Source organism: Erpetoichthys calabaricus, chromosome 17 (assembly GCF_900747795.2).
Source record: "Erpetoichthys calabaricus chromosome 17, fErpCal1.3, whole genome shotgun sequence".
Lineage (NCBI taxonomy): Eukaryota > Metazoa > Chordata > Cladistia > Polypteriformes > Polypteridae > Erpetoichthys > Erpetoichthys calabaricus.
The window spans coordinates 83,207,530-83,223,589 of NC_041410.2; the positions used below are offsets into that span (position 1 = coordinate 83,207,530).

The following is a 16,060-nucleotide window of genomic DNA, read 5'->3' on the forward strand; positions in this document are numbered from 1 at the left end:
CTTCTGGCTTCTGTATTTTCATTAGAAATCCATTTGGTGTCACTGATTGTCCCCTAGATATTCATAACATTTAACAATGTCCACTGCCTGGTGTTTGATGATTGTTTCTCATAGACGAATGGGGTTTTCGTCTAAAATCCTTCCAATGGACACATTTCATAAGTCTCTTTACTTACGTCTGCTTCCTTTGTGTGTACCGTATATTTAAAATGCTTTGCAATGGAGTTCACTGTGATGGACTCCACAAGGTTCACCACCCACCTCTGACTCATTGTGTAACCCTGAGTGAATCACTTCACCTGCCAGGACTCATACTCGATAAATCTGAAAACAATTCTACTGTACTTGAAAAACATCTTAGGGCGACTCTGAAAACCACTAAGCTCAGGGCTCACGGCTGAGTCATCGTGTCTCTCGTCACTTCACCTGCCAAAGGCTTCATTGGGATTAAAATAAAAGCAAATGTAGCGCACTTGTAACATGCTGTTCACTTTGAAACAGCCACCTTGATAAAAGGATACCAAAAAGGTTTTCAAATATTGATAATGCTTACTCTTAATAAAGTATCTATCTATCTATCTATCTATCTATCTATCTATCTATCTATCTATCTATCTATCTATCTATCTATCTATCTATCTATCTATCTATCTATCTATCTATCTATCTATCTATCTATCTATCTATCTATCTCCTTCCACTCCTCCCAGGTGAGCTTTCTCCCTCTTCCTCTCGACTCCAACTCGCCCGGATGAGGTCGAGCGGCTCCTATGATCTTAGACCAGAGAGTTGATTAACCCATTGGAAGCACTTCCGGGTCAAATGGAAGTTCCACAAAGTAGGGACCACGTATTCCTGCAGCACCCCCTGGTGGCATCCACAAGGCTGCCCCTATGGGACTCCAATTCCCAGCATGCCTCATGGCTGCCACCTAGCGTGTCGGGGAATTATGTAGCCCTGCTAGGTTGTCTGCCCCTGTCCTCCCATCCTTCTAACCTCCTAGCTGGGAAAGGGTCTTCAGTCCATCCCTGCCCGTTGGCAATTTGACATGCTTTATCAGTTGTCTGGCAAAAGCAGGGAACTTCTTCACCTTCTTTGTGCCAACTCACTGCCATGGCTTCCCAGCTTGGTAAGGGTTCGGAGAACATCCCAACAGGAACGTCAGTCCATCACAGGGTGTTATAATGTATTTAATGTTGAGACTGGAATGGGCTCGGGGTGGAGATGCTAACCCCCCCACTCAGTGTCTGTAACACATTTTCACCCTGGTTTATATCTGAATGTAAGGCATCTGAATTATCAGTCAGTCAGTCATTGTCCAACCCGCTATATCCTAACACAGGGTCATGGGGGGTCTGCTGGAGCTGATCCCAGCCAGCACAGGGTGCAAGGCAGGAACAAATAACCGGGCAGGGCGCCAGCCTACCGCAGGGCACACACACCAAGCCCACCCTAGGGACAATTTAGAATCGCCAATGCACCTAACCTGCATGTCTTTGGACTGTGGGATTAAACCGGAGCACCCAGAGGAAACACCCACTCAGACACGGGGAGAACATGCAAACTCCACGCAGGGAGGACCCGGGTAGCGAACCCAGGTCTCCTTAGTGCAAGGCAGCAGAGCTACCACTGCGCCACCATGCCGCCCCTCTGAATTATCAGCTTCCTTTTATATAACTCCTCTGCTAAGTCAATTACAGAAGCCTATCATGCAACATTTTAAAGCCCCCCACCCCTCCCCAAAGAGCGCACTAAAGGGTCTTCTCCGCTGTATCTACAAATTGATAAAGTGAAGTGCGCCACTTCAAAGTGCCTTTCGAAAGGTGAAAGGTTTAAATTATGCGTTTACTGATAATGTGTACCGATTATCGGAGGTTAGTATGGTCCGGCATTTTCAAGATGCACTCGTGTGAAAAAGTAAGTACACCCTGCAAAATGTTTTCACTTTTTCAACACATGTGGACCTATCAGGATCTGAACTTCATTTCAATAGTGCAGTATCTATAGGTAAAGGTGATGTATATGAGGGGCGTCTGGTTGGAAATGTGCCTACCTGGGAAGGGAGTGGCGCATTTTCAATGTACCCTTCCTGAAGTTGAATGCGTTTCTCCCACTGGTGTTCCAACCTGATAGCATCATCTGTGTCAAAATGGCAACCATGCTGGTGTGTCTTCATCTCAGGAAAGAGACAGAAAGTCAGAAGGCATCCAATCTGGCAAATAAGTGGGGTGGGACAACAGTTTGAAGTTGCATTCTTGCACTGTTTAGACTGTCGTCATGAAAGAGGACTCCGAGGGATGAGCTTTCAGGGACACCTCAGTAAACCATTAGACTTGTTCTCTCCCACTGAGTTCCAGTAAATCAATTCATTCGTGCTCACTGATAATAATAATAATTCATTACATTTATAAAGCGCTTTTCTCAGTACTCAAAGCGCTATCCACACAGGGAGGAACCAGGAAGTGAACCCACAATCTTCCACAGTCTCCTTACTGCAAAGCAGCAGCACTACCACTGCGCTACCTGTGAGGACAAAAAAAGAAAATAAAGAGTATGTGACACGTGTTTCACGCTGATTCTGGGCTCATTAGGTGTACACACTCTCCGCACCCCACTGCTTAGGGAATCGAACCTCGGATGTCAGCACTAGAGGCAAAGCCTCTAACGTTGCACCACAGCATTTGGTTCAATTGGTTCACATGACTCACTGACGAGACTCATTCAAAAAGAACAAATCGTTCACAAATCGGCCATCGCTACAGAGCACAGGCCGCCCGTCATGTGAAGAAACCTTGACAGTAGATATTGTATAATCCAACAGAATTACTGATTTATATGAAATGTTAACAATTTACTTTTACTAATTAATAATATATTAATTAATTTAAAATTGAAGCAGATTCACAGTGTTTCATGATGGTGTATTGTTTATTTTATTTAAGGGACCCCATGAACGCACAAAGCCTTGACTCGGCCCGCACACCCAAACACAGACATGTAAATGGCAGTTTAATGAAAAAATCTGAATTTATTGAATGAACAATCAATAAAATAAAATCACATCGACCGATATCATGCAGGCACTGCAAACATTAATGCAGAATACACTGAGGTCTACGTTGACAATTTAGATTTTAACACATCTTAGATGCATAGTAACATTAAGCTAAAAGTAGCCTTGGCCTGAGTAACTCCAGACAAACAACACCCCCCACATTCTGGTTAAGTGGTCTACGTCTAAAAAGCACTCCTTATACAGCAACTCGTCTACAAAATGAATCAAGTTTTTATATATTCGAAGCAACATAATTCTGTAATCAGAGAATGAGTTCTGATTGAGTGAAAGGCACCTAAACTTGAATCAAAGGTAAAGCCACAGAAGAGGACATCAGAGGCCAATGTAAAGACTTCATTTACTGTAACCTCTGGACAGAAGTGTGAAATCATTATTTACATTTAGCTTTGTCTATAATGAAAGTATGACACCTTTAAGTAAAACTAAAGCAGAAGCTGCGTCATAAGTTACTAAACTGAAACTTTGCAAAAGACTCTTCTGAAGCTGACAGGCTAACAGTAGTGACCACTAAAGTCGTTCTTCATAGAGTGCCATGTTAGAGAAATTCTGAAAAATTTACATGGTGATATACTGTATTACGTTAACCAGATCAGAAGGTAAGTGTTACTTTATAAATATATTATATATTTATATAAGAAGTATAATCTTCATGTATATATTGTGGCCAGTGGCTGGGGGTGGTACCCAGCCGGGATGCCCTGAAGGACAGGACCATGAGGGGGTGACCACCCTGGTGGCTTTGGGGACCGTGGTCACCGCCAGGGGTCCTCACCGATGCCTGTGGAGCTGGGGGGAAGAAGACCAGGGACATCCGGAGTGCTGGGGGAAAGAAGATCAGGGACACCTGGAGTGCTGGGGGGAAGAAGATCAGGGACACCTGGAGTTCTGGGGGGATGAAGATCAGGGACACCTGGAGTGCTGGGGGGAAGAAGACCAGGGACACCCGGAGTGCTGGGGGGAAGAAGACCAGGGACACCCAGAGTGCTGGGGGGAAGAAGACCAGGGACACCCAGAGTGCTGGGGGGAAGAAGATCAGGGACACCCGGAGTGCTGGGGGAAAGAAGATCAGGGACACCCAGAGTGCTGGGGGGAAGAAGATCAGGGACACCCGGAGTGCTTCCGGGTGCACAGCTGGCACTTCCGCCACACCAGGGAGTGCCGGCCGGTGCTCATTGGGGGGCACCTTGAGCATGTCCGGGTGATTATAAAAGGGGCCGCCTCCCTCCATTTGATGGCTGGAGTCGTGAGGAAGAGAGACAGAGCTCAGGAGGAGAGGTGTGGAGGCAGACCTGAAGAAAGGCATCGTGGTGTGGCCTGGACTTTGGGAGAGTTTTGGGTTGTGTGCTGTGTTTTCACTTGTAAATATTGTAAATAAACGTGTGTGGGTTTGAACCAACAATGTCTACCTGTCTGTCACAATATATATATATATTGTGTAAGGCGCTATATGAGCGCCAACCTGACATAGACTGACACCACAGGCACACGTAATAAAAAAAATAATTATTTATTTTCTTCGTCTTCCCCTTACCCACAGACACAACACAGTCCCCACAAGCACAAACACAAATCTTCTTTTAAAGAATCCTCCACTCCTCCCTGGCAACTTTGTCTCCCTCCTCCTGACTCTGGCTCCTCAAGTGGTGGCTGCTGGGCCCTCCTGGGCAGTTATATTTCACCACACCCGGAGGTGCAGCCGGATGTCGGCAATCAAACACCTGGAGCACTTCCAGGTGCCTGATAAAAGGAGCCAGTGGCCACCACTCAACGGCCAGAGTCAGGAGGAGAATGAAGCTAGGAGGAGAAGTGGTGGTGTCTAAGGAGAGTATTGTATTGTATTGTGTTGTGTTGTGGTGCTTTGTGCACTTGGGACCTTGTTGTGGCTGGGGGACATGGGGAGGACGTGCCCTCCAGCTGCAGAAAAAATAAAAGCAATTTGTTGATTTTATATGTGCCTCCATGTACATCTGTGTCGGGTCAGGCGCACATATAGTACCTTTTGGTACAATATATATATATATATATATATACATATATATATATATATTCATTGCATTCGTAGTCTGTGTCACAATCTGATTGTATGTGTGGTTACCTACCAGGTAACGCTTGTGGTTGGTCAGCAAGTCAGCTAACATCCGCCACAGTGCCCTCATTTCAGTTGCGAGAAGCAGATCATAGAATGGTTGAAATATTTTACTGTCAAATAATGCAAAGAGTACGTGACACGTGTTTCGCCCTAATTCTGGGCTCATCAGGCGTACACACTCACTGCACTCCCCTCTCGGGGAATTGAACCTCGGACGTCAGCGGCGAAGCCCCTAACGTTGCACCACGGCATGTGGTTCATTCATTTGACAGCATGTAGATCGGGGTAATTACATTCACGGCATTCGAAGTCTGTGTCACAATCTGATTGTATGGGTGGTTACCTACCAGGTAACGCTTGTGGTTGGTCAGCAAGTCAGCTAACATCCGCCACGGTGCCCTCATTTCAGTTGCGAGAAGCAGATCATAGAATATATATATATATATATATATATATATATATATATATATATATATATCTGCGGTGGGTTGGCACCTTGCCCGGGATTGGTTCCCTGCCTTGTGCCCTGTGTTGGCTGGGATTGGCTCCAGCAGACCCCCGTGACCCTGTGTTCGGATTCAGTGGGTTGGAAAATGGATGGATATATATATATATATATATATACTGCAGAAAAAAATTAAAGGAACACTTTTGAATCCGAGTATAGCATCAAGTCACTGATACTTCTGGGCTATTGATCTGGTCAGTTAAGCAGCAGAGGGGCTTGTTAATCAGTTTCAGCTGCTTTGGGGCACTAGAGGGGCAACAATGAGATGACCCCCAAAACAGGAATGAAGGTTTAACAGGTGGAGGCCACTGACATTTTTCCCTCTTCATCTGTTTTGTCTCTCGTTTTTCATTTGGATACGGTCAGTGTCACTACTGGTAGCATGAGGTGATACCTGGATCCTACAGAGTCGGCACAGGTAGTCCAACTTCTCCAGGATGGCGCAGCAATACATGTCATTACGAGAAGGTTTGCTGCGTCTCCCAGCACAGTCTCAAGACGATGTTGGAGATTCCAGGAGACAGGCAGTTCTTCTAGGAGAGCTGGACAGGGCCCTAACCCATCAGCAGGACTGACCAGTATCTGCTCCTTTGGCCAAGGAGGAACAGAATGAGCACTGCCAGAGCCTACAAAATGACCTTCAGCAGGCCACTGGTGTGAATGTCTCTGACCAAACAATCAGAAACAGACTTCATGATGGTGGCCTGAGGGCCCGACGTCCTTCTAGTGGGCCCTGTGCTCACTGCCCGGTATCGTGGAGCTCGATTGGCATTTTCCGTAGAATACCAGAATTGGCAGGTCCACCACTGGCGCCCTGTGCTTTTCACATACGAGAGCAGGTTCACCCTGAGCACATGTGACAGATGTGAAAGGGTCTGGAGAAGCCGTGGAGAACGTTATGCTGTCTGTAACATTGTTCAGCATGACCAGTTTGGTGGTGGGTCAGTGATGGTCTGATGCTTGCATACATACCTGACAATGTCGGGGGGGTTAATGCTCCTAATGAGACGACGGATGGTGTCCTCCCAGATCTGGACCAGGGCATCACTGAGTTCCTGGACAGTAGAAGATGCTGGATCTCACATTAGTACTTTTACAGTCCAAATGATAAGAGCTTAATCCCAGGAGCATGATGACAGCTTTAAATGCCCCCCATGCTCCCTTTGTCACTTCTAGGTGATCAGTTCATAAATTTATGTTGTAACTTTCAAAACGGTGCTGCTGTACTGTCAGTAAAACCATAGCATGACATTTACAAGAAGTGGATTTCACTGTGAAAGATGCTATTAAAAAATCACTAAGGTGTACAGCTTTCTTGGCTTGACACCAAGTGAAGTGCTAATATGCGGAGAGGCCTGTTCTGCATAGGCTGTCTTACCACGGTAACATTTAAACTGTGTTGGCGGTGTGGTTTTGAACATTTTCCGGAATGTTTGCTTTCTGCCAAATCTCACCTCTCTTTGTGCACACACACACACGCACACACTTTATACAGTAGTGCTTGAAAGTTTGGGAACCCTTCAGAACTTTCTATATTCCTGCATAAAAATGATTTTCACACGAGTCCTAAAAGAAGATATGAAGAACCCAGCTAAGGAAATGAGTCAAAAATATCATACTTGGTCATTCATTTATTGAGGAAAGTCATCCAGTATTACATATCTCTGAGTGGCAAATGTATGTGAACTGTTGCTTTTCAGCATTTGGTGTGGATCTATGTTGGTGGACCACTCTTAGGAAGAATGTCAATAGTCTATGTCAGGCATACGCCTTGTGAATGTTGGCATCTACAGTTAACTGTCACTAAGCATTAGCTGACTGAAAAATACTCTGGTGCACCACTTTAACATCTTATGACCTAGGCAAATTTTGCTGAAAACTTCCTTTTTTTGATGAGATTTCTTTTTTCTTTTTCAGCAATTAGAAAGTTGGATTTTAGCCCACTAGCAGCAAACACTCCAGGAGTGAGTATTCAGGCCAGGCTCCAGAGCGGGCAAGGAAACACATTATGGAATTTGGGCAAACCAGACCTCAGTAGATAGATAGATAGATAGATAGATAGATAGATAGATAGATAGATAGATAGATAGATAGATAGATAGATAGATAGATAGATAGATAGATAGATAGATAGATAGATAGATAGATAGTGAAAGGCACTATATAATAGATAGATAGATAGATAGATAGATAGATAGATAGATAGATAGATAGATAGATAGATAGATAGATAGATAGATAGATAGATAGATAGATAGATAGATAGATAGATAGATAGATAGATAGATAGATAGATAGATAGATCGGTGACAGACTCGCATCTGAAAAAGGACTTCACCACATTTACTGCATGCTTCTTTTTTGTTTTTATTCTAATTTATTTGTTATATGGGGGTCTCCCTTCATGGGTCCCAAACTCTTCATAATCTTGTGTGTTATTCATTTCATACAATTAATACTTTATGGTCAGTCATCAGAGACTACAAGCACATGCTGTTATATTTCAGCTTGTGGTTCCTCCCATGGCTGGGATTCATACTCCCATTTTATGTATTTTGTGTTTACTTCTGGGTCAAAGTTTTATGTGCTTTGTGCACTATGCCTTGGTGATGTCCCATGTGTTTTGTGATTGGTCTCCCCATTAGGCGGAGTCACCTGCCAATCACCACAAGGAACTGCCCTCTGCCCTATAAATCTACGGAGTCTCTCACGGTTCCTGGTAGTTCATTGCAAGATAGATAGATAGATAGATAGATAGATAGATAGATAGATAGATAGATAGATAGATAGATAGATAGATAGATAGACCAGTATGAAAGGCACCATATAATATCTTCACTTACAGTCCATGATACAGTATACAGTACATTTACTAGCCCATGACATATCTCTCTGACTTGAACTCATTGTTTAAATCGAAAGCCAGCGTTACACAATTGAAACACAGGCTAATTCCCATAGGAGTTTTGTTGTCTCGGGCAGGTCATTTTGTAGGCCCGTCACTTATATTGCTGCATCACTGTGTACAACCGAGTACAACAGAAAGCCTTCTGAGAGCTCCATTTAGTCACAGCACAAGTGAAGTCATAGATTTTATTTTGCTTTGCCTGCCACCTGTATGAGTCAGCTTTGTCTGGCTCACGTTACTATCACAGAGAGGACAACATTCAGAAAAGCCTTGACAGGGCAGGGTGTATTAAAAAAAGAACATGCATTGTAACAGTTTAGTGAGTGCAGAAAGCTTATTTTATAGTATGGCAACAAACATCACCCTAAAACGTTTTATAGAGGAGGAAGTTAGCATTGTGCATGCAGAACAAACACTTAATCCTATATATCACATTTTAGCGTATTGAGCAACACCCCACTGTGATCACCTGCAAGCTGAGAAACTCACTCAGGTTTACACAGTAACTTTGAGGGCACAAACATATTCAGTGCATGAGGGCTCCATGTGTCACTCAACTATCTGCTTTCTAAGTGACAGATGAAGTATGTGAGTCACTCTGTTTCATATAGTGAGGAAGTGGTGGGGACTGAATGAGCGATCATGTGGCTTATAGTCCAGCATAATAGTCACAAGGGGCCAAACGTCACATCAACACACAATAATACTGTCAAGCTCATGTACAATAATACAGTTCAGGGTCATATGTGACTTCAGCCCATCTTAGCAGCACTGGGCAAAGGGGCGACCAAGTTAGGCGACCACTAGCAGGTCCACTCATGCACACGCCTTCACTTATACTCATACTAAGCCAATTTAAAATCGCCCTATCTACCTGGCACACACGTCTTTTGGATACGAGAGTAAAACCAGAGGGCATACAGGAACATGGAGAACCTGCAATCTCCATAAGGACAGTGATCCATGAGGCAGTAGTAGCAACCACTTGCAGCCACGCTTCACTATACTTTTATGATGTTTAATAGTGAGCATTATTTACAAGTACAGTATTGTAGTTTCTATACAACTACATATAGAATATTAAAGCATTAGAACAATTTGGATGAGAACAGGCCATTCAGCCCAATAAAACTTGCCAGTCTTATCCACTTAGTTCTTATAAAATAACATCAAGTTCAGTTTTGAAAGTTCTTAAAGGCTTACTGTCTACCACACTACTTGGTCTCTTATTCCAAGTGTCTATTGTTCTTTGTGTAAAGAAAAATGTCCTAATGTTTGTGTGAAATTTACCCTTAACAAGTTTCCAATTGTGTCCCCATGTTCTTGATGAACTCATTTTAAAGTCACAGTCTCATCCGCTGGACTGATTCCCTTCATAATCTTAAACACTTTAGTCATGTCTACTCTTAATCTTCTTTTACTTAAACTGTAAAGTCTCAGCTCTTTTTTAATCTTACCTCATAGTTCAACCCCTGTAGCCCTGGAATCAGCCTAGTCGCTCTTCTCTGGACCTTTTCTAGTGCTGTTATGTCCTTTTAGTAATATGGAGACCAAAACTGCACACAGTACTCCAGATGAGGCCTCACCAGTGTGTTATAAAGGTTGAGCAGAACCTCCTGTGACTTGTACTCCGCACATCAGGGCGCTATATAACCTTACATTCTGTTAGCCTTCTTAGTGGCTTCTGGACACTGTTTAGATTATAAGCAATAAATATATCTCATTTAAAAGAATACTTCACCCAAAAGTGATATTTCTTTATATGTTACTTACTCTATGTAGTTTGTAGTGACGTCTGGAAAATTCAATGAACCTGTTTTCATGCAGAATGGAGATAGGAAAGTTTCAGCTGTAATAAGTTTCTATGGCAACCAACACTAAACAACAGCAAACAATATCAAAAATATCCCAAAAAAAAAAACCAAAACGTACATTGTGTTGCATAGTCCAAGTCATCCAGTTATATGCTTACTAAATCGCAAACACATGTATTTTTAGTTAAATATCGTTAAGTAAGCCACCTCTGGAAAATGTTTTTGTGCACAGACGTGAACAATCATTTGATTGAAGACCCTTGTTCCGTAGTTACACTGATATTCATAGCTTTTTGAGCCACAAGTAGAGTACCTCAGGATTATTTAGAGGTGCTCTATGAAACTGCACGGGTGATCTGACCTTCTTCTTCTTGAAGAATCTCGATTATGCACACATCCAAGGACATCTCTCCCCCTTTTGATGTTTCGGTCTCTTTACTTTGACTTTTTAATTTTTGGTACCATATGTCTCTAAGTTCTCGCTTTTGTTGATATTAAGTGAAGTACAATGTTAGCCAATAAGTAAGGTGCTAGTGGGCCTCTTGACCAGTCAATATGATCGGGAGGTAGGCATTCAAAACAAATGAGCTTTCCATTTCTGTTAACAATATCTCTCTATTATATAAAAAAAATCCTGCGACGAGACGAAACTTTTTTGAAAAGTTTTGCCATCTTCCAGCTTGACAAAAGGTCATGCTGTCCTCCATGGCACTCACAAGATGAAGGGTGACAGTGATGGCGATAAAATAAATGGGTTTTCGCTTTGCCATCAGGCACAGTGCCCTAATTTCTGATTATTCTTAGCTTCTCATAGCAATTTGTGGCAATCTCCAATATACAGTACATTACTTCACAGGCTGCAATGTGCTTACTTGTATACTAATAATAAACCATCTTTCTTTTCCTTTTCTTATGTTGCAGTTTTTGTGCCTGAAGAATATTCGGACATTCCTAAATGCTTGCCAAGAAAAATTTGGAATGAAGAAGAACGAGCTGTTTGAAGCCTTTGATTTGTTTGATGTTCGGGACTTTGGCAGGGTGAGATTGCCGCACTCCTCATTTGTTGCTTTTGTGGAATTTCTTGGACCTTTGGGCTCAAAATATCTAAAAACAATCCTCTATAAGTTAAAGTTTGGTTATCATATAAAGTTCTCACCATGAGAGGTGCTTTATTTAGACTGAATACTGATTGTTATCTTTAGAAAAGCTTATATGCTAGAACTTACTTTGACCGATGCAGTAAAAACTAAAGATTAATTGCTCAGTGAAACGAATTGTGATTGGACTCCCTGGCACTTAGAACAGACAGACAGACAGACAGACAGACAGACAGACAGACAGACAGACAGACAGACAGACAGACAGATAGATAGATAGATAGATAGATAGATAGATAGATAGATAGATAGATAGATAGATAGATAGATATTCATTTTAGTACAGTAGGCAAGATAAGATAGATAGATAGATAGATAGATAGATAGATAGATAGATAGATAGATAGATAGATAGATAGATAGATAGATAGATAGATAGATAGATAGATAGATAGATAGATAGATAGATAGATAGATAAAAGCCACTATATGATAGAGTATTCACACCCCAGGTCCTCCCTTCATGGAGTTTGCATGTTCTCCCCATGTTTGCGTCAGTTTCTGTCAGGTTTCCTCCTACAGTCCAAAGACATGAACACTAAATTAACCGAGGTGTGTGTGGTGTGTGTTCGTGTTCTTCCTGTGATGGTCTGGCCCCCTCTCCTGGTGTTGTCCCTGCCTTGCACCCTATGATTGCTGGGATTAACTCCAGCTACCCCCCTGCCCTGGGTAAAAGGATTAGGGAGATGGTTGGATGAATGAGTTAAAGACTGATTTCTCTTGAAAGCACTTGGACATAGTAATCTAGATAAAGTTCCATTATTGACTGCATTGTTCAGTAATTTATCACAGGGTCACTCTAAAAGGGACAATATAAATTAAACATTATGCTATAAAACATTTTCTGATTCTTGGACATGGAAATAGCATTGGTTGCCTTTATGCTAGAACTCATTCTGGAAAGTTCCCTATGATAACATAACATACAGTAACTTGTTCAACCCCATGAATAAACGTGGGTGCTGAAGCCTATCTTGGCAGCGTCATACACACGACTGTAGGCAATCTGGACATAGGGCCAGCTCATCACACTGCTCACATATCACTCTCTCAAACAGCCAATATAGCATGGCCAGTTAACCTAACTTCCACATCTTTGGGGATTACAGATACCCATTCATGCATGAAGAGAAGTGGATGAGGAATCTGTGAGATGGCAGCACTAACCACTGCGCCACCATGCCACCCAGTTCCATCTGACATAAATATGAAATATTTTCCCTTCTAAGCTCAGTGTGCTGTATTTCAGTATAGTTATAAAGAAACACAAAAATTACATGAAGTAGAAACATTTTCCTGGCTGTGGTCTACAGAACATCACGGTGCTGCTGCATCCTTGTTCTTTTTGATCCTGGGTGAAGTGCTTTCTGGGTAGAATGTTCAGGGTATTCCTTTGCGGTCTATGGATATGCTGAACCATGGATATGGATTTACAAGATGGCAATGTGTGGCTAATTTTGGACTGGCATGACTTTCATAACGTAGAGGCCCATAGCTTGAAGTGGATGAAAACTTGGATGGAGATGAATCCATTTTTCAGCTGGATATCCACTTCTCGTGTGTGTGATTAGTCGACCCTTTCACCTCTGCAGCCCTTTGCCCTGAATCTTAGTGTTGACTGCTAATTCTCATTTCAGTCTCTATGAACAGCAGCTTCACATGTCACTCAATAGGACCTCATTTGAACCTCACTTGTTGCAGAGGAAGCCTGTGGGAGGAGGAGGAGGAGGAGGCCTCCAAAGCAGGAAACATGAAAACCTCACAACCAGCAAGGAGCCGTCGCTGGGCTGCAGATGCGCGATAATGAGCCGCGCAGTGCAGAGGGGAGTCACTTATCAAGACGTCTCTCTCTTTTTCTCTAGCTGACGACAACATTCTGTTCACTCAGTTAATTCAGATGTTTTTGATTTTTTCAGTTTAAAGCACTTTGTTTGTGCACCACGACATACTGAATGAAGTACAAATTAAAGCACGGCATGCCGTAGCTTGGGCTCGAAGGCCCTCCAGCCTAGTTTTGGAGTTTGCATGGCCTCCTTGTGTCTGGATACTCCCGTTTTTCTGTAAAACTTTCAAAGACGTGAAGGCTAACTCTGCTATGACGGATGCCCAAGGATCTTTTTTATGAATCAGGACCTCATGCGAAGGACAGCACCATTTTTACATCACAGTGTAACCCATCAGTGCACTGGGACACTGGGATCCACATTCAGACCACCTGGTGTGACATGGCCTGTAATAAAGTGGTACCCCGTCCAGGGTGGATCACTGCCTTGGCCCAAGTGCTGCAGTGCTAAGCCCTCGGTCTAATCCAACAAGTGCATTCAGAAAATGAATAAATTCTTGGATGGTCGGATGGTTAATAAAGAAAATGGATGGAGCTGACATATTTAAAAGCAAAAATATATTAACTGTATGGTGATAGCAATCCACTTTATATGAAAAGCTACATATTAGACTTGCAGATGATTAAGTCTACATTTGTTTCTTATTTAGTAATGATAATAATTCTTTACATTTAAATAGTGCTTTCCTCACTACTCATAGTAAGTGTGGAGCCACTTCAGCCACCACTAATGCGTCGCATCTTCCTGGATGATGTGACGGTAGCCATTTTTATGCCAGTATGCTCACCACACATTAGCTGTTAGGTGGAGAAAGGATGAGAGATGGTTAGTCAATTAGAGACAGTGGATGATTAGGGGGCCAGAATGACAAGGCCATGGTGTGCAATTTAGCCACAACATTACGAAGGATGCCCAGAGATCTTTAATGACCACAGAGAGTCAGGACCTCAATTTTATGTCTCATCTGAAGGATGGCACCATTTTTATATCACAGTGTACCCATCACTGCACTAGGGGGCATTGGGATCCTTATTCAGACCACAGGGTAAACACCCCTTAATGGCCTCACCAACACATGTTCCAGCAGCAACTCAAGCTTTTCCTGGGTGGTCTGTCTCCTCTTCAAGTACTGGTCGGGCCTTAGCAGGTTTAGCTTCAGGTGGATGATCTCTTCTGAAGTGCATGTGGTGTGGCTGCTGGATTTGATATACTTTGTTAATCCTGAAAGTGAAATTGTCTTTCACCTGACCTTTGGGGAATGGGGTTTGGGTTCAGAGCACAATTTTCAGGTTAAGGGTCCAACAGAGTAGGATCCCTTCTGGCATATCTTCCAGACAAACCCATTTGTTTTGGTCAAAGATGATATCTTCCTTTCTCTTATGCATAATATGGTCAAAGGTATGTGGACACTCCTCTAAATTACTGAGTTCAGGTGTGTCGGCTGCAGCCATGGACAAAATGGAGCACATAGTCATGTGATCTTCATTGACAAAACAGAATGGGTTGCAGTGAAGAGCTCGGTGACTTTAAACGTGGTGCTATCACAAGAACCCCTTTGTGTAAGCTAATAAGTGCATTCTGAAAATGAATAAATGGTTGGATGGATGGATGGATGGATGGATGGATGGATGGATGGATGGATGGATGGATGGATGGATGGATGGATGGATGGATAGTTAATCTAGCAAATGGAAGAAGGTGACAAATTTAAAGGCTAAAATGTATTAACTCTATGGAGATAGCAATCCATTTTATATGAAAAGCTACATATCAGGCATATAGATGATTAAGTCTACATACTCATTTGTTTTGGTCAGGGTTGATATCTTCCTTTCTCTTATGCACAATATGGCCAAACGTGTCTGGAGACCCCTCCGAATTACTGAATTCAGGTGTGTCAGCTGCAGCCGTGTATAAAATCAAGTACATAACCATGCAATCTCCATTGACAAACAGGGTGGGTGGTCATGAAGAGCTCAGTGACTTTAAATATGACACTGTCATAGGATGCCACCTATGCCCCAGTCAACTGTGAGTGCTATAATTATGAAGTAGAAGTGTCTAGGAGCAACAACAGCTAGGCCATAAAGTTGCAAACTGACAGAGGAGGACCACCAAGTCCTGAAGAACATAAATATCACCTACCATTTATTGCAACACTCACAACAGAGTTCCAAACCTCCAGTGGAAGCAACATCAGTACAGGAACTGTGCATCAGGGTCTTTGTAAAACGGGTCTCCATGGCCAAGTAGCTGAACATAAGATCACTATGTGCAATGTCAAGTGCAGTGGTGTAAAGCAAGACACCATTGAAATCTGCAGCAATGGAAACATGTTCTCTGGGGGGATGAATCGCACTTCACTCTCTGGCAGTCCGACGGCCGAATCTGGGTTTGTCAGATGCTTGGACAATGCTACCTTCTGGTCTGCAAAGTATCTAAAATGGTAAGGGGCTGTTTGTCAGAATTTGGGCTAGACCACTTGGTTCCAGTGAAAGGTACTGTCAATGCTACAGGATACAAAGACATTTTAGACTTTGAATAGGCAAAAGTTTGCAGAAGGCCCTTTCTGTCCCAACATGACAGTGTCCCCTGTGCACAAAGCAAGCACCATAAAGACATGGAGGAACTCGAGCGGCCTGCACAAAGCCCTGGCATCAACCC

General features: G+C 42.9%; 1 protein-coding gene across 3 annotated transcripts in view; it reads left to right on the plus strand.

Moving 5' to 3' along the window:
- The window catches only part of LOC114667287 (proto-oncogene vav-like), a 151,720-nt gene that overhangs the window by 63,607 nt on the left and 72,053 nt on the right, over positions 1–16,060 (plus strand). For all 3 annotated transcript variants that reach the window (XM_028822540.2, XM_028822541.2, XM_028822542.2), the window contains exon 2: positions 11,317–11,433. In XM_028822540.2, coding sequence (XP_028678373.1) covers positions 11,317–11,433 — 117 coding nt within the window. The remainder of the gene's footprint in view (positions 1–11,316; positions 11,434–16,060) is intronic.